Below are 23,852 nucleotides of genomic sequence, written 5' to 3'. Positions count from 1 at the left end.
TTTGCGTAATAACACTGCAATAGGGGTTGTTGAACTATGTGTGAATAGATGTTAAAAATTGTCTTAACATGAAAAGGTTTAGTTGTTTACTTAGTACAGACTTCTTAAATAAATTTCTGTCACTAAGCTACATTTTTTAAGTTACATTCGCTGAGGTTCGTCTCGCGCAACCGAAATCGTCTTTTGCCGCCCTATATATATATATATATATATATATATATATATATATATATATATATATATATATAAAACTTTCATTTATTCAGAGTGCGTAACCATGTACATTTTTTTATATAAGTTTAAAAATGAGCACATATGGCATACTTAGTGGACTTTCTGCTGCTCTGGTCTGGGTGATCCCGGTGAGGGAGCAGCACATCTCGCGATGAATGAATGAGAATTCGGGAATCTTGCACAAATTCTGTCATACCAACAATAATGGCCGCTGTGCGCAGACTGGGAGTCATATTTAGGAGTTTGTCGCTGTCGTCGGCTCCGCGGAATGCGCTTTATCGTTCTCCAGTGAAGGATAACCGATGCAGACGCCGAGGGATTGCGGTTGCTGTGTGCGTTGCGGCCGGAGGAGCGGTGTTGTATTATTATTATTCAGAAACGTGCGGATTCAAAAGGAGGAAAGTCCCGATTAATGGAATAGGCTGTCGGGCTCTGTTGCCTTCACTACCCGCTGTAGCCGCAAAGGATAAGGTATGACTGTTCCTACTGTCCTCAGTGCCTTGTAACACTGCTTCCTATTAGTTTTTCTATTTCCTTTTACTTTCCCTTTCTCCTGGCAAGGATTTTTATTTTATTTTTTATTGTTTTTACTGTCATATTTATGCAACTGCTAGTGGGGCAGGGATTGTGAACTGTTGTTAAGCTTTCACGCTGTAGAGTTTGGTGAATTGTTTTGCTTGCGCACTCAAACAGTCGTAAAGCTCGGATGACAATGCGCATTTGTGTGATGCTGCAGCAGGAAGAAGGGCGCTTTCCTCTGTCATGGTGCTGAAATGACTGCGCTCACGAGTGACTGTTTCAGATCACATATCTAAGCGTTAGGGTTATATAAAATAGCTATGCACCTGTCTGTGCTGTATCACAGAGGCCTGTCAAACAGTAATCTGTACCCTGTCAGCGTAGAGCTGTCATATCTAAGTACAGAATTCTTTGGCACGTGCATATAAACATATTTTTTGGATTTTTGTTCCTTTGGCAGACAGTCAGGTTTGGTTTCCATGGGCTGCCAGATGTTTTGGTCTTACTGTTACACTTAGTAACTAAATATTTTCCTGATTGGAGTGGATAAGATGCAGTTCAAGTGCTTTCATCCCTTGTGTGTAACACTTTTCTTTGACTTAATCTAGTTCATAGAGATAAAAGATTATGTTTTTCTATGTGTTTTTCAAGTGTTGTTTGATCCATTAAAAGGTCATTTTACATCATAATGATACATTATCCTACATGACAGCATAATGCTGTGTGTTCATGATTTGATGCATTAATGTTTTTAACAGGGCAGAACACATTAACACCTTTGTTTTTAATTTTTGTATTTATTTATTTATTTATTTTTTGGTATTTTTAATTTTTAATTTATATTTACATATAAAATTATAATGAAAACAAAAGTGTTTTTACTTATGACATGACTCCATAGAGATTTTCTTATTCAAAAACATTTTAAATGTTATTACAAAAAAATTTTTTTTTAAAAAATTTATAAAAAATTATAAAGGTTATTTTATAAGCGATTCATGTATTAAAATGTTATTTGCTTTTATAAATACAATCTAAATCTGTGTATATTTTATACTTGTATGTGTATAAAAAGTTATTTTAAAATGTATATTTTATTTTATAACTACAATCTAAATCTATGTATTTTAGTATGTATTTTAATATATATAATTTTAGTTATCAGTCTATGCCTCATGGTAATAATGCACAAGTGTACCAGTGAGAAAAAAAAATACACAAAAAGGTTTCATGACACAAAAAGTCTTTTATGATGACCTTTTGATGTCTTTGAGATATGACATCTGTTCATCCTGACTGAACAAAGACAGCGACACTACAAATAATACTTAGCCATTTAACTCTAACAACTTTTTACTTTAAGATTCATGACTTTACAGAGATGATAAAAATGACGTCTTTGAAAAATATAATGTCTAACCAGTTGTATTGCTTGTTGTTGGATCTTGCAGGCTCCACCTTTTGATTTTGATGAAAGTGACGTGTACATGTCATCTCATGAGCATCATTTCCGCCTCTTCAGCTCAGTGGAGTATGAGGGACAGCTGTACATGACTCCTCAGAACTTCATTGAGTCAGTCACCATGAGCGAACCCCGCAGTGAGTAACATGTTCTGATGTGTACATGTGCTTCATCTAAGCTCTAGAATTATATTTCATTCAAACTAGGAAAAGCAGCGAACTTCAAGGCTCTTTACTGTAAAATCAGATTAGATGTCATTAATTTAAAAATGCAAAATGATTGATTTAAAAAATGAACTAAACATTTATTTGGACCAACAATTGCATATATTTCTTTAAAAAAATGACAATCGTACTGTAGGACATGGTATAAAAAGGGAAAATATGACTGTCTTCTTTCTCCCCAGTACTTCATAGTGCACTGTAGCATTTTTGTTAAATATTAAATTTTTTATGGAGATGTGATGTTTAATTAAGACAACATTGTGAATTAAATGGTTTGTTGTTGGGCCTTAATCTAATAAATGGTTTGTTAGTAGGCTAATAATACATATTAGAAACAAAAGTCATTAATGGGTCTTAATGGATCAGATCAAAGCTGTGCAAGAAAGCTACAGAAGGGCTTAATTATTACTAAGCTGGATTCAATATCTACTGTGCTTTGAAGTGCAGGTCTCAATACAATAAATGTCTAAATATTCCACGGGAAACACAACAGACATTTAATCTTATATTTATGTGTAAATGTTTCAATGGAATCATTTCATAAATTTTTTTTTTTAATTAAAATAGATTGAATTTTTTTGGAAAGGTTTTAAATAAAGTATATTTTTTAATAACTTAGGACATTAAAGAGACCTACTAACTCTGACACCCAGGGACTCTGATCACCTATGTGAACATACCTTAGTCCTGCTACGGGGTGATATGAGGACTGCAGATGTGGCCTGAGCAGTAAACTGCAGTGTCTAGAATGTAAGATGCCTAAGACAATGCTACAAGGAGACAGGAAGGATGGCTCATCGTGCTTGAAATTAAAATCCCCATATAACCATGTGTCCCAACAGACATGTTCTAGAACTAGAAGTCTTGGTGGAAGAGCGGAGTAACATCTCACAGCAAGACTGCGTTATGTCTGAAGCAAAGCTTGTAGGACAAACTGAGCCTCTCAATAAAGCTTTATGGGGCTGGTTGCCATGAGAGAGCATGAGACTGTTTAGCCCAGCTCTCCCTCTGTACTCTGACAATGAACTGCATCTGCTCAAAAAAGGAAAAAATGCTACTCCAAAAATCTTGTTGTTTTGTCTGATTTATAAATATTATGGTATGAGACCCCCATCCTGATCTTATCTCACTGGCCACCCTCTTTCTGTTTCTTTCTGTCTGTTATTCTTAGTGAAGAAACCTTGGAGGTCCCTCACCAAACAGGTATGTTGTAAATTTATTTGTAATGCATGCTATGTAGATATGATAGCAAATTTAAATTATTATTAATAGGTGATATTTAGATTTGCATGTCATACTATGTACAGTCCTGAGAGTGAATAATTTTTCCCTTACAGCATGTTTTGTCATGTTTTACAGGAGTTGGAGAAGATCTTGTCCGACACTCCACCGGTGTGGAAAGGAACATCCAAGCTGTTCCGGAACCTTCAGGAACGAGGTGAGTTTTGCATATGCAAAAAAAAAAAAAGGCTATAAATCAGCAATGACTATGCTGTCTTTCAATACATACTGTTTGTGGATCAGTACGCTTTTGAGGCTGCATTTATTTCATCAAAAAATCTGTAAAATGGTTTGGGAGTCGGACTTGTAACCCAAAGATCCTGGATTAGAGTCTCGGTACCGGCAGGGATTGTAGTCCTCAGTGTAACATGATCCTTTATTAGTCATTCTTATATGCTGATTTGAACAGTAGTGGAAAATGATATTATGTAAAAATTCCAAAAATAAAATAATAATAAGAAGAAGATTTTGTAAGTATGCTGTTCTTAAAAGTACCATGGAATTCGCATTTTTGTTTTGTTTGTTAGTTTGTTTTTTTCACCAGGAATTATCTATTCATATACCAAGTAAACACCATGGAATATGAATATAGAATTCATTTAACCTTCAGTATCAATGTACCATGGTATTACCACCTGATCAGTGTACCATAGTATCATCATTTTATTTATTTTTGTAAAAGCATGAGAAGAGAAAAATAGGGCTAAAAATTATTTCTCAGTTTTGTGGTGGCTGTACAGAATCATATGAAATCAAACCCAGTCCTTCAGAGTTTGAATTGTCCATTCTTGTCTCTTTCTCTTTCTTGCTTGCTCTCTCTCTCTCTCTCTCTCTCTCTCTCAGTAGGTACCAGTCAAGCACCAGTTAAGCACAAGCCTGAGGCTTTCACTTCCTGTGAGCAGTCCTAAAAATAGCTCAGTTCACTCTCTATGTCTCCCTCTCTCTCTCACTCTTTCCATTTCCTCTCTCTCATTCTCTCGCTAAGTCCAGTGCAACATACATTCTCCAGGCAAAATACATGCTTGCTAACCAAAACGAAGATTGAAACCTAAAAACAGAGTGCAGAATTGCATTAATACTTAAATATTGTTGAAATAACTGCAGAAGCAAGCAGTTCTTCAGCAGCACAGCCACAATTAAAGTATTTGCTTGTGGCGTGTGTAACAGCACTTGCTCACACCACCAGCTAATTCCCAGCGGTGATAATTATACACACACAGACTCCACCCTCTTACACTACAGCACGACTCTAAAAATAAACCCTCTGAATTCTGTTCTTCCTTGCAGTAATTATCATTTTTGAAATCATCACCTTAAATTGGCATCAGTACATTTATCTTGTTAGTTTCACTGATGTGGAGCCATGCATCCAGAAGATGCCCGTGCACAAGAAGCTTTAGCTTGACACGGCGTCTGATCTCAAGCTGTGGTAATGATAGCATGCAAATGTTAACGGAGGAAGCTATGCTAACAAGATCCGTGAATGTGCTCAGGTCTCTAAGGAGCAGTTTCTAAGAGGATGCAAACTCAAGGGAAATCTTGGTGAAGAACTAGGAGGAGGCATGGGAAGTTAAAAATGTTGCAGCACAATCTTCAGTATGACTTTGAGAAAGCCATAGGAAATTAATACCAAGTAATGATTGTTCTGCTCCCACAAGCAAATACATGTTCTGTTTCCATATTTGTAAAATATTTATTTGTTTTATTTTATTTATTTTGTTTATTTTTGATTCAGTGATTTATCTGATTATTTATTTTATATCATTGTTTCTTTAATAATGTATTATTGTTGTTGTTTATTTGTTTATTTAGATTTTCTTTAAAAAAATGGAAACATTCAAATGTCCTGCATAGTTTAACTGCAAATAATATAGTAATAAATGTATTAATATAAAATAAAAAATACAAATAAATGCAGTTATGCATTGCTATGATAACAACTGAACAGGCTTTTTTAAGAAACAATCAGAAAACATTTCCCATATTTTTTCATGGTTTCATGTCAAAAGTCATTCATCCAATTAAATGGCATGTTTGGAAAAATTCTATCAGTTGGTAGAAACCAGCCAACCAGTCTTAAAATGCAGGTCCACAAATTAAGGCCCTAAAAAGGTCTTAAATCAGAGCAGAAAGTCTTAAATTCATCAGATGTTATTATAAGGTCACAACATTAAATGTTGTGTGCACTGCAAAAAAAAAAAAAATTGTTTTCCAATCCAAATATCTAAACATCCTTAAATCAAGATACATTTTCATGAGATGCAAAATAAAGAGGTGAATTCTTATTTCCTAAGAAATTGAACAAATTTGATTTATGCTTAAAACAAGAATATAGTATATGGTATGAAAACTTGTTTACTCTTGGAATTAAGTGTATTTTGTAACCCCACTGGCAGATATTTATTCTTGCTTTAATCATAAACTCACTTCGTTTTAATCAGTTTCTCAGAAAACAAGGCTTTTTATATCATTTTGCTTCTTGATTTGAAAATCACTGGAAAACATGACCAAAATACCAAGGAAGAACATTAATTTTTGCAGTGTAATCAGAAGGTATAGATTTTTTTTTATTATTATAATTTGTAAAATGAAGTTAAAAGTAATGGAGCTCTGTTGGAAGTTATTATTACTGCTCCATAGACATTTACTTTTACACAACATATTGACATATTATGTTCCCTTTAATTTATTCCTTCTTTTTCTTTAAGTGCAGTTCTGGTTAATATTTGATATTTTAATATTTGTAGATTTAAAAAAAAAAAAAGTCCTTAAAATCAAATATTGCTGAAGCAGTTAAGAACCACTAATACAGACTGTATAAAAGAATACCATACAGAGCTCATTTGTGGTGTTTGTTTATTTATTACAAAAATTCTGCAAATATTTTCCATTGATGTTGTTATCCATCCAGTTCGGGAACCAGACCTTTCTTCTCATGCCAGTGTTTTTGCATTGTAAATTGAGAACCATTAAAAGTATGAATCATCTCATACAAACACATCAGATTTAGCATTTAAACTTAATGCATCTCTAGGAGACAGGCTTAGTATTGAGACTGTGTTGAACAGGAATGAATGGAATGTAAAACAGCGCCTCTTCATTTAAGGGGCCCTGCTCAAAACAAAGATTTACTATATATGTAAGCACCTTGTAAAAATTAACAAAATGTCTGCAGCTAAAAAGCAGTGTTTGACCAGTTTAAAGCAGCTTTAGACATATATTAATGTCTTTAAATTTGTTTTAGATCCCCAGTGATAACCTTTGCCCCCAAATCTTCAGCTCTAATGTCAGCCACAGAATTCGCAGTTCGAGTACTGTAAAGGAATAGTTGCCTAAAAATGAAAATGTGTGCATCATTTATGTCATTATGAACCCTGTATTATTCCATGAAACACAATAGGAGATGTCAGTTTCAGTTGAACATCTATTCTGGCAAAAGGAATAACTTCTTCTAAGGAAACTAGTAAATTATGCCCAAATTTTCCAATCTGATTGTCTCTTCTGGCTCGAGTTGTCTTGCTCAGTGGACTTTGAATGGCTCTGTATTGCTTGAGTGAGTGTGTGAGACTGTGGGTGTTGGGTTGAATTTTCAGTGTCAGGTTTTCCTCCCGAAGGCACCCAGGCAGTGTCCCGTAACACTCAGTCCACTCACCCTGAACTATCTCTATGCCTGCTACTGTCTCCATGTCCCCCTTCACACAGAAGCTGTGGAGAGGAACACTTTCAATGGAGGTGCAGGAAAACGTATCCCTTCTCTCTGCCCTCCCCCAGTGCCTTTACATAACAGAACTTCCATCTTTCCATCAGCCCACCTCGCTTTGTCTCTTTTTGGCTTTTCTTTTGACTATCACTCTCTCTTTCCTTCGTACTCCACTTTGCCGCTTTTCTCACGAGTCAAACAAAAGCAAGGACAGTTCCCTGTCTAAATGGGGCACATCTCCCCATTTATGCCTCTAGAACACCCTTATCCAAACAGAAGGCTTTGAACGCAGCCTCCGTCTCCATGGTGGTCACTCACAGTGTCAAAGTCTTCAGCTTCGGTGTGTGGGCCAAACGCAGGGCAAATGTTGCCTAAATGTAGACGGACACTTTAGCTGAGAGGTACCTTTTTAGATGTTATCATCATGAAAGAGGGTATTACTTGTCCAGGAGAAGAAGGGAAAAGGGTATGTGACTCCATCTATCTCTGGAGGCCCCTAGCTTTGAAAATCAGTAAACATTTTAATCCAAGCTTCAGATGAGCCGCCTCCCGAGTTTTCAGTTTAGACAAAGAGTAAAAGAAAAAGGAGAGATTATAAAATGGGAAGGCGAGGCCATTTGTAGGTTGTTAGTGTGTTACTGTACATTAGCAGAATGGATGTGACCCTTTGATATCCTTTTTCAGGCATCATCGCTTACACTGAATATCTCTTTCTGCTCTGCATTCTGACAAGTGAGTATATGACCTCTATCTCTCCCTTTCATTATTATTTCATTTTTTATTTTTTTCTTTGTTTTTTTTTTTTGAATTTTTTTGAATTTGCATGCATCCTATTTTAAACATGAATCAAAGCTCATCTAGTCCATGAAGGTTTTACGTCTAGTGTGGCTCGCAAGGCCCACCCAGACTCTCACCCTCACCAGAAGCCACATTTTACTCACTGCATAATTAAAGTTTCAGACTTCACTTTAAGCAAAAGGAAGATTTTGCTGCTAATTGTCCGTTTTTTGTGTCTAACTTAATCTATTTTAGTGGTCATATGACGTTGCTAAAAAGAACATAATTTTGTGTATTTGGTGTAATGAAATGTGTTTATGTGGTTTAAGGTTCAAAAAACTATTTTCTACATAATGTACATTACTTTTGCTCCTCTATGCCCCGCCTTTCTGGAATGTTTTGATTTTTACAAAGCTTATTGTTCTGAAAAGCGAGGTGTGCTCTGGGCTATCCGGTGTGTTGTGATTGGCCAAATACCTCAAGGGTGTGGTGGAAATGTTACGCCCCTTACCATACTGTGATGCCGTGTCCCACCGCGACGAGACAAAAACATAAAACCCATTACAAACAAAGCATTTGTTGCATCTAGTGGGGACATAATTACTGATTATAATGACATATACTGTTTTGGAAGGCCAAACAAAGTAGTTTCACTTTCACAACGAAACATCCAGCGTCTCCACCACATGGCGGCAGTGGTAACAATACAATACTACAGCGAGAATAAAAGTTACACTCTCTTTCTTTGTGTAAACATTTGGGCGGTGTTATGCAAATCTTCCCACACAGTGACATAGACATGTGGGGGCGTGTTTATACGAGGCGTTTCAGGGGGGCGTGGACAAGTCTTAACTTTTATAAAGAATATCTCTTTGGGTTTGAGACTTTAGTCTTTGCAACTTTAGGGATCTTATCTATGCACGAACAGCTTCTCCAAAGAGAAAGGAAAACTTGAAATTGCATCATATGACCCCTTTAAATTTTAATTTTCACACCACAAAAATTAACTAGTGGGGGATACAACGTAAATTAAATGTTGCATTTGTAAAGTATGCATTTTCCCTTATGCACATATAAAGTTCCATGCACATTTGTTGTCAAGACACAAATGACACAAATGTTGGGTTATACTAACTGAGATATGAATATGGATAGCATAGCCCAGATAACTTAGTGATGGAATAATTTCATGTTCATATTGAAATCTCAAACTTTGCTGGCATGGCAATTACGAGCACAGTTTGTTACATTGTTGAGATCTCAACTGAAACTTTTTTTTTTTCAAAGATTCAAATTCTGTGAAGCAGGAGACATGATTAAAAGTCTTCATTTGTTCTCCATTCAGTGTTTAGGAATAAAAACTGAAATTTTAAGTAAATCTAGTCTATGGTTTTACATTCGTGCAGAGTTGTCTGTGGCCATCTGATTAAGCTAGTGTTAAGTAGCTGTAACAGAAACACGCAGCATATGTTCTCATTTCTGCTGTTGCTTGGGCAACATAACAAAGTGAAGACATGTTGCTCTTGATGTGTTCAAAAACATCTGAAGAGAGTGATGAAAGGAAAGTGGTGAAAGCAAAAGTGTATTGCAAGCTCTTGGAGTGATAACAGGTTCTTAGAAATGTGGGCCTGACCTCTGATTAAGCCACCTAGTGGTTGAATGTTTAATAGTGGTTAACAGATTGACTGCAACATTTGCAGTGCTTAATAAGACATATATATATATATTATATATATATATATATATATATATATACATATATATATACACATACATCCTATTGTTTCGTTAAAATCATGCCGCAGCTTATTATAATAATATGACAATTTTTTTCACAACTGTTCTTCAGAGCCTCATGCAGGCTTTAAGATTGCCTTTAACATGTTTGATGCTGATGGTAACCAGATGGTGGATAAAGGGGAATTTCTTGTGGTGAGTTGATGGAGTGTTGATACTGTCCAAAGATGTTTGTTTTTAAAAACAATTTTTCAACTCACCATTATTCCTTCTTTTTCTTTTTTTAGTTGCAAGAAATCTTCCGAACGAAAAATGAGAAGAAAGGAAGAAAAGGAGATGCTGAAAAATCTGCGCAACTGGTAAGCTGATATCAGGAACTTTGTTTATGATAATATTGTAATCTGTTTTTCAGTCCTAATTCTTCCAAATTGTAAATTAAAAATCATAATCCTGTATAAAAATAGTAACGTTACACATTTGCACATTTAGTAAAAAAAATAAATAAATGAAATCACAAATCAAAAATTATTTAGTTGTTTTAAAAATTGCTTAACTTAACATAAATAGAAACTTTAGTTTGACCTCCTGAGCATGATGATCAACATTTTCTGAACATTTTTCCTCCTGTCACTGAACCATTTTTTGGGGGGAAATAAAAATCTTTGTTTACAATAGAAAGTGCCAAAAACAGTATTTTAATATAAACAGTATTTAAATGTTAATAATTATTGAGGTGTTGGCATTATCTCATTGGAGCATATTTATTTAGTCAGAAAGGGGTTATTAGAGGTACATTTATTGTATATGGCTTTATAAAGCGTGTAGTTTGTTGTGCCAGATCAGTAATGGTCAATATTGTCTAAATGGCCTGCCTTGTTTGTAGCTGATAAGTGGTACGTACTGGAAAATAGTTTTATCCAAAATCCAAAACGAGTTTTAGGGATTGCTACTATCTCCCATAAACTGTTTCTGAAAACCAGAGGATTTCATGAGATAAACCGGGTTCAAAGAGTTTATGGCATTAACTTGGAATACAGTCTCTGTGTTTCTCTATTTACAACTTTCTTTTTTCCTTATGTGATTGAGGATTCTTGTTTAAAATGATGTCTGTTTTGTTATTCTTCTGTATAAAAGAAAATGGATATTTTGCCATGACATGAAAAGCTTTAAAAAGCTTTTTATGTTTTGTCCCATGGCTACCAGTATCAGGGCAAACATGACATGGGGCAGAATATTTCTAGTGTTAGTTTAAATGCTGCTAATGTACAATGAGCCAATGATTAATGTCATATTAATCAAACCTAACAGTGGGATTAAGATGCTTGTTTGTCAAATGACCATGGGATAAAAATGTTGCTGTGTTGTGAAAACTTAATCAGAGATATTATAAAGAGATCCGATATTTTGTGTAAAAATCTTTCAACACATCATTACTAAATTATAGAGTGTTCTGCATAATATATATATAAGGAGTGACATCCATTCACACTCTCTGAATTCAGCGACCCTTGGAAAGAACTTGTGAGATAGTTGTAGTGGTACTGTAACATGTAATTAGTGGTGTCTGCATAAGTATTTGTTTTGCTTATACTTGGGGTAAAGTAATATAACCTAAGTATTAAACTTTCGCACATAAAACATCCTACAGATATATATGATACCTCAGATCATGCAGGTTTTCAAAGAGGAGTTGTGTTATAACTAGGGATGCACTTATATCAAAATTTTAAGTTTAGGGTCAGTAAGATTATTGTAATTATTTTATTTATTAATTTTTTTAAGAAATTTGATCTTATTCCACAGGGATATGCATTATTTGATCAAAAGTGACAGGAAAGTCATTTATAATGTTACAAAATATTTCTTTCTTTCTTTCTTTTTAAAGGGTTTCCACAAAAATCTTAATATAATATAATATATAATAATAATATATAATATAATATATAATATAATATAATATAATATAATATAATATAATATAATATAATATAATATAATATAAGTTGCACAACTGTTTTCCACATTCATAATTTATATATTAGTGCTGTCAAATCGTTTAATCAAGATTAATTGTATTCAAATTAAAAGTTTGTATGTACATAATAAATGTGTGTGTACTGTATATATTTATATGTATAAATAAATACACATATGTATAAATTTAAGAAATAAGTGTTATATATATTTATATTCTGTATTAATCGATTTGAAAGCACACACACACACACACATATATATATGATTTATATTATATATATATAAATTATTATTATATAAAATTTTTTTTTTTTATATTTTATTCGTATATGTGTGTATTTATATATACATATGAATACAGTATACACAGTACACACACATTTATTATGTAAATACAAACTTTTATTTTGAATACGAATAATCGTCATTAATCGATTTGACAGCAATAATATATATCTAATATCTATATTCTGCTAAATATTCTTATATGGTACCATGTTGTGCATCCCTATTTATTACTTTTGATCAGAATTGGAATTTTCCGCTTTAACTTCCGGATGACAAACTTGCTTAAAAATCCCATTGATGTGCACTGAACAGGGGACCTGAGTAATATTTCAAGGTGGGCTCTTTTGACTTGGCTCAGAAAGCCACCTCTTAACAACACCCTAGCAACCATAAAACAACACCTTGACAACCAGCCACATCAGCCTAGCATCATGGTGGCGAGTTTTGCACAGACAAGCATCACTCACATTTTTTTCAAGTTTAGTTAAATGTGCGATACTCAAAATCCCATATATATCCTGAAAACATCAATGGGCCACCCACTGTAGACTTCCTCTACACTTATATCTGTATCTGTTTTGCCTGTCCCGGATGCATAACACGTTTTATCTCATTCAAATGTCCAGTTTATCAAGGGCTGTCTGAGAGGGAGCCAGTTGCGTCATCCCCTCTTGAGAAAGTGTGCCAGCTGTCCTGTGGTTAAACCACTTTCTACTCTTTGCATGTTTAACCTGTCTTTGTCCATCTCTTTTTACGTTATTCTCTCCTTCCTCTCCTCTTCCGCATGCTGTGACCTCTCCTCTCGTCTCCGTGTAGAGTATGCAGCTCTATGGATATCAGATTGTCCCGGTAAACAACGTATGTATCTCCCCCAGCTCTCTGACCTGTGAACTATAACCTCTGTGTGAATCTTGGATGATGGGTGAATGAGAGAGATCTGCAGATGACTGAATGAAAACGTGAAGGGAGGTGGAGTGGACCTCAGAGGTCAGAGAACATGTGGGTGTTTTGCCACAATCAGTCTAATTTGATTCTTATTGATTTTAGTTTCTTTAACCACAGCGTGTCAGTTACAAACTTCATCAGTGGGCTATAAAGAATAGGTTTGGGTAAGAGTGGGTGGAGTTGTTGGTGTAAAATGTGTTTTCTATTGAGTTAGCTCTGGAGTCTTTCACATTCACTTACGTTAAATCACTTACATTACATCTCCCTCACTCACTGAGTAATGTTTCTAATTACGAACATCCCTGTTGGAACTTTTGACAAATTTAGCTCACTTTAGTGGACAACTCATGCACAAATGCTTTTGTATATCTGTGAATCTGGTACAGAAAGAGAGACAGAGTGAAAGACTCCTTACAGCACAAGACTGATGAGAGAAATATATTTCCTGTTTTCCTTATCCTGATGTGTCAGTATTAGTCTCTCAGCTTCTGTATTCAATAAATCAGTACAGAATAAATGACAACAAATCGTTGAATTATTGAATGCATGTGCTGCTGTGTTGTTAAGCGCATATGAAGTCATTTTCAATTTTTCAACAGTTCAGAAGCAATTATTCTGCTGATATCATGGTTACTGTGTATCACAAGAAAAAAAAAGCTTTTTTGTGCCGGTATTTAAAAACAGTCTGAGCAGCTATTAGTTCAGAAGTGTCTAGAAAGAACATGGTAACATGAACCCTGAAATACTCACAGCTGTGCAGTTACAGAAAATTGACTCAACCAGTCATAATCAAGATTTCATGTCATAATATGAACATTTTGTGTCATGGCAAAAACTAAATTTTGTGAGTGAATGATGACGCATATATGAGCCATTTCACAGAAGGTTCTGTATCTGGTATATTAATATACACTGATAAAACCTTTCAGTCTTGGATAATTTCCCTGATTTTGTTTAATGATTAATCACTCATTAATCATATAACCAAATACAATTAGCATTTGGCCAACATCAAGTTCCCCCTCCTAGACTTCATATTAATCCTTAGTATATTTGATTGGTTTGGGTTGCTGAATTTGCGATATGTTTTTCATGGTTGAGAAAATGACTGAGAGACCACCCGACACATTCTCTTATTAACCATGTCAATAGAAACTAACATGATAACAGCTTTCCATCTCATGCTAACCCTCTGCAGGTGCTAAAAAAAGAGAGTCAGGAGTTTGTGCCCAGGAGCTACTGGGACATGCTGAGACGTGGTGCGAGCCAAGCCCTGTTTTCTGACCTGGCAGAGGTACAGCCATTACGGCCCTCTGTCCTCCTGTCTCATCCCATGTTTTTATGCGTCCCTAGCCATCCCTAACACAGTGTTCTCACCTGGAAAAGGTACATCATAAATGTCATTCCTCCTTTTACCCTATATAACATCATTGTCATTTAATGACCCAAGAATATACTTTTATTCATTTATTTCAGTTTCATCCCTCTTATTGTGTATTTTATCAACTGATGATCTGCTAGAAAATATGTTTTTGATGCTTCATTCAAAATAAATAAAAACACGGTAACAAGAAATGTTTATTACTATAAATTAATCTGATAAGAGAAACATGTCTTGCTTTCAGTGAATGTCTTATTTATTAGATTATAAGAATGGAAGTGTATTTTCTAACATCTTGTTTCTGCCTTTAATAATAAAAAAATTATTTGGGAGGTAAAAAGCTGCAAATTATAGTTACAAATGTGAAATATTAGATTTCATGATAACATTACAAATACGTGTGTGTGTGTGTGTGTGTGTGTGTCTGCAGTGTTAATTTAGTATTAGTTTTACATAATAATGCTATATATATATGATTCCCAGGGAACACGTTAGTTAAAAAATATATATATATATATTAGCCTGAATTGCATGTGAAGTTTTTGCATTTAATAGACTGTGAATAATAACAATTTCATATCGTAAGCACTCAGCAGTGAGGCACATTAAAGGCATTTGTTTATGCACCGTTTCAGAATATGTCTGCTCATCCTGATGGTGTGTTTGTGTTCTAATGGCTAATAGAGGGCGTCTGTAGGAAGCAGTAGTTTAATGATTGTGGAGAGCTGTGTGCAGATGCCCTGTATTTACTTAGTCTGTTATTCACAATGAAAGGGTCATTTCAGCTTGGCTTCCTCAGATGACACAGCAGTTAGACAGGTCTGTTTGTCTGAGTTGACAACTGCAGGGTACCAGACATTGTGTATTTGTGAGCTAAAGGGCGCATGCTAGCATGTGTGGAAGTGTGATTGGGGTTACTCATCTTAAAAGTCGACAGCAGTAATGACTGTTTTTATCGCTGTTTTTAGATCAAAGAGTAAAATGCTTCAGGCTATGTCTAAGTCACACTGTGGGCCCGGCTGTGGTGCTACATGGAATGATGACCTCACATTAATGGTTTCCTGTAACCACAGTGTTGTGATGGCACACTTCCAGCAGATTGATGATGTAATTGTAAACAAAAAAACAGCTATAAATGTTTTAGATAAAAGAAAGATTCATTTATCAATCCATCTGTTTCAGTCACATGACTTTTATGCTCAGCCACCATAATTATGACCATCAGTGAACAAAGTGATAGGGGGAATACAAAATGCATGAACAAAATACCAAGAAATAAATGTTGCTGTTTGGACTTGATCCATTCCTGTCCATTATATATGCATCACGCTAATAATGCTCTTCACCATCAACTCATCTACAGTTGTTTCAAACAGAGTTGAAATGTTGCAATATGGTGTTTTTTATTATTATTATAACACTATGTTGATAAAACACTAAACATCGGTAATGTGTATCTGAGTTGATCTGGCTAGTGAAATGGAATCATTCCTTCTCTCTTTATAACTTTCCACTGATTGTATCTCCATGATAGGACTTAAAGCTAAAGGTACAGCAGTGGCATGGACTTGCATTCTGGCTCGCTTCATTGCACAGAGGCCCATAACCAGGGAAAAAGAGCTGTTTAGTGTTTATGCCTGGTTTTACCTGGTTTCAGCATGATAGGTTCTTCTTGCAGATGAGGGTGAAGCATGGGTAGAAACCCCTTCTTGCACCTTTCAGCCTCCTTCCTCCAGGTTTTTTATTATTATTGTTCTGTTGCACTGGCAAAAGTTTTCTTTTTTTTTTTTTGTTTTTTTTTTTTTACTAGCAAATGTACACCATGAACAGCTTTTCACAAGCTATGCTTGAAAAATGAATCATGATACTTGAACGATTGCTCACATTGATCTTGAAGATTATAAACAGTTTAAACAATCTGAAGATTCTTTCCAGAGAAGGAAAGGTGGAATTTGCTTACATGTGTGCATTTCTTTCACAAATCTCTTGAACGTTTGCTGTGGAATTGCATGCGATATGGATGCTTTGTGTGTCTTTTGTTGTCATGTCTTGGTCTATGTCCTCTACATTTCCCTTGGCTTGACTGTGTACACCTGGTATTCATGTCCAGTCCTTACAAATGATTTTAATGAATGGCTCTCTTAATCCACAATCAGATGAAATTAAATATACCAGATGTACACAGGGGTCTATATATGTGTACACAACTGGCATGTTTGTGTACATTTCTGTGTATGATTGCTCTTTGTTGTGTTACTTTTTCAGTCGAATATACAATCTTTATGCCATTCTAATGGTATAAAGATCTGCACGTCTTCTCAGAACATGTCCTCTGTAGGCTCAGAAAAGATAAATGGATGCACACTTTCAGGCGCTGGATGGCTAGAACTCTGAATGGCTCTGCAAGCTTATGATGGACTGATTTCTTATTCAGACAGAAGGATTTTGTCATAGTTTCTTCTTTCTTGTTTTGCTCTCTTTACTGCCTCTCCTCACCAATCGCAGCATGCCAATGAGAACATGATGATTGACAGCACTCTGCTTGTGCACTTCTTTGGCAAGAAGGGGAAGGCGGAGCTAACATTTGAGGACTTCTACAGGTATGACAACTATAAAAAAGCTCTAAAAACATGCCACTTATTCATCTCCATTTGGCAAGAATGGATGCATGAGAACTAATGTCCATCAAGCAGGTGGAAGGAAATGCTGATGTCAGTTGACAGCTTGTTCTAACAGGATGTGGCCTGATAAAATGAAAAAGTCTTTAAAGACATCTCTTATGCTCACTACAGCTGCAAAATACAACAGAAACAGTATTGATGTAAAATATTATTACAATTTAAAATAACTGTTATTTTAACTACAGTCTTCAGTTTCACATGATCCTTCAGGAATCATTCTAATATGCTGATTTGGTGCTCAAGAAACCATTCAACATTCATTATGTTGAAAACATATAACATGTAACATTGTCAATATTTTACTATTTTGTTAATATGTCCTTACTGAATAAAAATGTTAATTTCTTAAAAAAAAAAAAAAAAAAAAAAAAAAAAAGACCCCAAACTTTTCAACAGTATTGTAAATGTAGAATGTAAATTTATCATAGCCAGTCACTACAAATGACAGAAAGTTTTGTTCATAACTTTGTTTCTTCTACTGCGGTATAGCAATGAGTAGCCCCGCCTATAGTGCAATTTCATTGGTCCACATAAATGCATGTTAAACATCAAACATTTTTGCCGTGTTGTGCAACATTTTTGTCTTTTTCTTGTAGATAATGAAGCAGGTGAAAAAGTAAAATATAAAATATAAGGCCAGAAACCACCTGAAATAAACCGAACAGTAGCAACAACATTTTTGCATGAACAAACACCACTGACATTTTAAATTTTTAATTCTTTCCACTCAGACTTTTATTGCGGTTATTGGTCTTTCAGATTCATGGATAATCTGCAAACTGAGATGTTAGAGATTGAGTTCCTGACCTATTCCAAAGGCATGACCACCATCAGCGAGGAGGACTTTGCACGAATCTTGCTGCGCTACACTAACGTAGAGGATATTCGCAGCTATCTGGAGAATGTGCGCCAGTGCATACCTGATGAGAAGGTAATGAGTAACATCACCTAGCCATTAACTTCATCTGAAAGCAAGGTGTAGGACAACTGGGACGACCACCTCCCCCACGCTCACACTTTCACCCCTTCAAACGACTCATGTTACCCCTCTTCCTGTACAAGAAGGTTACTGGTTCAACACTTCTGTGCCCTATACAAGGAAATTCAATTATATTATTAAAAACACACCTACAAATAAAATTTTAACCATTTACACATATTTGTTCTATCCATGTATAAAAATTCTCTTATCCAACCGAAAAATACACATTCCCACAACATGAGTGGTCATGCACCCTTGAATGCTCAAATGCCCCATAGTGAGTGTGTGACATTTACGTGTGAACTGCAGTTTAGTCTCTCTATTCTCACCCCTCCACAACTAATGTAACTCTTTCATCCTGCGGATGGTCATTTTTCTTAATATTACCATGTTTATTTAAGGAGCAAGTGTCAAATTCACACTTTGTAGTAAAGTGGAACTGGACTTTTCCCAGGCCCAGATGTTTTAAAGGAACAGTTCACCCAAACATGAAAATGGATCCTCTTGCAATGAATTGGTGCCGTCAGAATGAGAGTTCAAACATCTGATAAAAACATCACAGTAATCCACAAATAATCCACATGACTCAATTACAATCTTGTGAAGTGAAAGAGCAATGTGTTTTCATGAAGATATCTATCATTAAGATGTTTGTAACTTCTTAACTTAAAGTCCTCTATCTAATATGGGTTTAACCAGTAAAAAAGTAATCTCATCCTAACCAGGAGAGAAATATGCACAGATCAAACACTGTTTAGACAAAAACTGTTCTAAACAAGTATTTTGTTTTGATGTGAAAAAAGACAGGAAGTGTTAATATATAACTCCTATTTTGACCAGAAGTGACAGTTTAACATTAAAATGCCTTGATGGATTTGTTTCTTTCAAATATGCAACTTTTCACTTCACAAAACGTTAATTGATGGACTGGAGTCATGTGGATTACTTGTGGATTATTGTGATGTTTTTATCATCTGTTTGGACTCTCATTCTGACGGCACCCATTCACTGTAGAGGATCCATTGGTGAACAAGTGATGTAATGCTAAATTTCTCTCTGTTCTGATGAAACAAATTAATCTTGGATGGTATGAAAGTAAGTATATTGTCATCAAATTGTTATTTATGGGTGAACTATTCTTGATGCAAATGTTATATTGCTATGTGTCTATTAGTTATGTGGTGCTATTTTTTATTTGTTTAGCTGGTTTACTGTGCCCCAATTTATCGATCTCTCTCTAACTTTCTACTTATCTACTTGTCTACTTGCATTAGGGGCAAGTGCGTTAAGTGTGTCAATAATTTTAACATGTTTTCACCGTAATTAATTAATCGAATTAATAATTAATCAAGTTTATGTATATATAATGAAATTCCTTTATTTTTAAGTGAAGCATTCAAACCCCTTTTTGGTCCACTGTAGTTGTGTAGGTGTGGTGTGTATGTGCTTGGGGCAAAGTTTGTGTTTGAATACAGATTGTCATGCTGTCCATCTAGAGGGTCACCTGATGTCGGTTTCTCCATGCCTGACTGCTCTCTTTTAGCTCTTTCCCAGTCCCATCTGAGGGATCTGTTTGTGTTGAGGGTATCAGGTTTTGGGGCCCCTTTGAGCAGTTTGTACATTTGGCTAGAATGACTTCACCCTCCTCTGGAATTCCCACGGAATAGACCCTAAACTCTCTTTTATGGCATTTTATGGTTTTCCACCATGAGTGCCAAGTCCTGAACCCAATCCAACAAAATCCAGCTTTAAACATCAAACCTACCCAACAGTTGTGTAACTAGAACTATACTCACCAGAGAGGTTTATGTGGATTACCATAGCTGTGACAAGAGTTTCCCGTGTTTAAGGTATTATCTACCTAATTACCATTTATCTTTTTTTACAACCAAAAAGCAGGTCTATGAAAGATTTAATCCTAGATTTTGTTTAGACAGGCAGGACAATATGTTGCAGGTTTCTGTGCATTCAATTCCAAGATGTAAAAAAAAAAAAAAGTCTGTCATCATTTACTCACCCTCATAACATACTTGTATACTTTTCTTTCTTCTGGAAGACAAAAGACGATATTTTGGAAAATGTCTTGTATGTTTTTGGTCATACAGTGGAGGTTATACGGGTCAAATGTCATTTGGATATAAAGTTCTTCAAATTGTTTCACAGTACAAAGACATGCAGGGTGAGCAAATTTAACACAAATTACATTTTTGGGTGTACACTACTGTACAATACTTAGCAAAAGTTTGGGGTCAGGATTTTTTCAGTAAGGTCAAGTTTATTTAATCAAAACTGATTAAAGACTTTTGCATTATTACAAAAAAATATTAAATAGCACAACTGCTTTCAACATTGATGATAGCGGGAAATGTTTCCTGAACATCAAATCAGCAAATTAGAATGATTTCTGAAGGTTCATGTGACACTGAAGACTGGAGTAATGATGCTGAAAATGCTGAAAATTGCATCACAGGAATAAAATACATTTTAAAAATATATTCAAATAAAAACATAAATATGTATTTTAAGTTGTAGTAGTAATACACAATATTGCTATTTTTGTTCAAATAAATGCAGCCTTGGTAAGAATAAGACACTTCTTTTAAAAATCATACTGAGCAGTTTTTAAGACTTTCTTGGTATTCTGTTGTCAGTCAAATTGTAAGTTATCTCCATTTTTACTGTGCCGTAAAATGACTCATGCCTTTCATCGTAGCATGTGTCATTGTGTGCAGTGTTGGCACACACGCGTCATCAAACAAGCATGAGCGGCACAGCGTCTGATTTCTTTTGCATATATCAAAATGTTGATTTCTTTTTGTCCTTCATTGCATTTGTCTGTTCGGTACAGATTCACTTGGATATGAAATGAGACCTCTGCTTGTGTATTCTGTGTGATGTCATGTCACTCACAGATCATCTTTGAAATGGAATGGAGTGTAAAGTCAGTTTATGGCAGCTCTGTCTGTTTGATTGAATGTCTCAGATTAAAAGATTTATTTATTTATTTTTATTTATTTATTTATTTATTTTTGCACTTTTCTTTTGTTTCATGATCAGGGCATCACCTTTGATGAGTTCAGGTCTTTCTTCCAGTTCCTCAATAACCTTGAAGACTTTGCCATTGCCATGCAGATGTACAACTTTGCCTGTCGTTCCATTGGACAAGGTGAAATACTTACTTAAAGGGATAGATCACCCAAAAATGAAAATTCTGTCATTGATTACTCACCCTCATTTCGTTCCACACCCTTCATTCATCTTTGAAACACAAATTTGAATTCACAAATGTTTAATGCAAATGTAAAATGCACAGTGAGATTTAAAATAAAATTTTAAAACAAAGAAATGCGCACCAGTTTTTGAAATCAGTGTTTTACTTAAATATACTATTTTTAATGCACAATTCTTTTTTTTTTTTTTTAAATAGAAAAATGCTAATTATTTCTTTTATATTTTTTCCCACTTTAAAAGAAATTGTTTGGACCTGCCACTGTATCCTCAAAATGTAATACAAATGAAGAAAACCAAAATTGAGGTGATTATGTTAAGTGAAATTTGTGGCGCAGATTCACTGTCCTCTGAATGTGTGTGTCTCTTTCTGTCTTCCAGATGAGTTTGGTCGGGCGGTATATGTCGCAACAGGCCTCAAGCTGACCCATCACCTGGTTAACACCATCTTCAGGATATTTGACGTGGATCATGATGATCAGCTCAGTTACAAAGAGTTCATTGGTATCATGAAGGACCGGCTGCACCGTGGAGGCAGGGTAAGAAAGAGGTGTAGAGGAAAGAACGGTGCATCATCCTCTTGAGCTTTTAAATGTAATTGTAAGATAAGGACAGTATCACTGCAGCTATAGCGCCACCTAGTGTTTATAAGCTGTATCTGTACAATGAAATCTATAGCTCCCTGTAGGTTTTTCATTATTATTATTAGGACTAGTTCTAAATCTGCTGTCAAGTAAACATAACATTTTCTTCTGATATTCTACTATGCATAGCAGCTTTAATTTTGTTGTTTTTTTATGATTTTTTTTTTATGAAATAAAAAGAAAAAACATTTTCATTTAATATAGCTAGTTATTGTTTGTTGATAATTAATAACAAAAATTAAGATTTTTTTTTAATAGTATTTTTGTCAACTACTGAAGTAATGAATAATTCTCTCTTTTTGTTCCTGCAGGGTTATAAAGCTGTAGAGCATTTCACTTCATTTAAATCATGTCTGAAGAAGGAACTGGCAGGCAGATAAGTAGCCCTACACATTGAAAAGTCTGGAGTTTTTAAAATAAATTTTTCAAAAAAGGTCTCTTATGACTGTATTTGATCAAAAATAGTAAATCTGTAATATTGTAAAATATTTTTACATTTTAACATTTTTTTCAAATATACATTATTCTTGTGACTCTTGAATTTACTCCAGTCTTCAGTGTCACATGATCCTTCAGAAATCATTCTAATATGCTGATTTGCTGGTAAATAAATATTTCTTATTATCAGTGTTGAAAACCGTTATGCTGCTTAATATTATTAAAGAACAGCATTTATTTGAAATAACTTTTTTTTTTAACGATGTAAAAGTCTTTACTGTCACGTTTGATCAGTTTAATGCATCCTTGCTACATAAAAGTACTGATTTCTTTAAATCTTTCTGACCCCAAACTTTTTAACAGTAATGTATTCTCACCACCAATCTCACCATCTATGTTATATATATTGTACAGGAAAATCTTGATTTAATGAGTGAATATTTGTAAGGTAAAGGTTTTAATCAGCTTTTTTCCCGTTTTCTTTTGCACCAGGTGATAGGCATTCAGGATGTGTCTCTTCTTTCTCAGGAAGAAACTGATTTGTCTGCTCTGGAAATGTTTGAGAGAGGTCCCGTCATGAAATCTACCTCTTCTTCTTCTGATTTTGAAACCTTGGGATTGGGATGGTGTCCCTGCAATCAGCGCTCTGCACTGCATGTTCTAGTATCCGCACAGCTCTGCATGATCAAACTTTATTCTGTATTCTGCTCCAAATCTTCTTTGTTTATAACCTGGGAAATGGCATTTCAGCTACACGTCCAATGTTTTGTATGTTTTAAAGTTGCACATGGGTGTCCTGGAAGGGTAAAGAGATTTTTAAATGCATTTGTAATGGAAATGTTTTAAGCAGGTTGAGTTATTCATTTTGGCCTTTTATTCATTATATTTATATTCTATTATATTGCATTGTACCTTGCATTTTATTATGCCAGTTACAAAGAAAGCTATTATTATTATTTTGTCATTGTCAGGATTGTTTAAATGTACAGAATCATACTGTGTGAAAAGGGTAATACTTGATTATCATAATCATAAACTGGGTTTGTAAGAGATTATGTAGCTCATGTAGCATTAAGCCCAATAATAAGCATTGCCTTAATCTAAAACTGTTGTTATTTTTCTCACACAATTGATTTATTGTTTGTTTGTTTTTTTAACAAGGTGTTGCTGTAAAAAGATGTGCAAGATTGGTTTGCCATCAAAGGCAATTAACTATTAAGTCTAAGCATGCTTTTTAAGACTGTACTGTAATTCAAACTCTAAAACAAATACAGACTTGAAATTCCATGAAAATGGTATGCAAGTCAATAAAGTGGTTTCGGTGTGCCTATGATGCAGATTTCTCAGTGTTTAA

The 23,852-nt window shown here is 34.8% G+C and overlaps 1 protein-coding gene across 10 annotated transcripts; it reads left to right on the top strand.

The window, feature by feature from the left end:
• Positions 1–407: 407 nt before the first annotated feature.
• Positions 408–23,852, top strand: LOC109094291 (calcium uptake protein 3, mitochondrial-like). Of its 10 annotated transcripts, none has more exons than XM_042719375.1 (17): positions 408–705; positions 2,205–2,352; positions 3,611–3,642; positions 3,799–3,877; positions 4,567–4,614; positions 8,105–8,152; positions 10,047–10,129; positions 10,222–10,293; positions 13,016–13,057; positions 14,343–14,438; positions 16,060–16,074; positions 17,031–17,125; positions 17,966–18,137; positions 21,246–21,354; positions 21,798–21,955; positions 22,372–22,436; positions 22,988–23,852. In XM_042719375.1, the coding sequence occupies exons 1-17, from the start codon at positions 439–441 to the stop codon at positions 22,992–22,994; spliced, it is 1,536 nt and encodes a 511-aa protein (XP_042575309.1). In that variant the 5' UTR covers positions 408–438; the 3' UTR covers positions 22,995–23,852. The 10 variants fall into 10 exon arrangements, 8 of the variants coding, with proteins under 8 accessions (XP_042575309.1, XP_042575271.1, XP_042575438.1 ...); XM_042719337.1 differs by having other exon boundaries at positions 4,564–4,614; XM_042719504.1 differs by lacking the exon at positions 13,016–13,057 and having other exon boundaries at positions 4,564–4,614.

Source organism: Cyprinus carpio, chromosome A1 (assembly GCF_018340385.1).
Source record: "Cyprinus carpio isolate SPL01 chromosome A1, ASM1834038v1, whole genome shotgun sequence".
In the NCBI taxonomy this organism is placed as follows: Eukaryota; Metazoa; Chordata; class Actinopteri; order Cypriniformes; family Cyprinidae; genus Cyprinus; species Cyprinus carpio.
The sequence above is the reverse complement of the archived record's forward strand: the minus strand, read 5'-3'. Positions and strand labels throughout refer to the sequence as shown.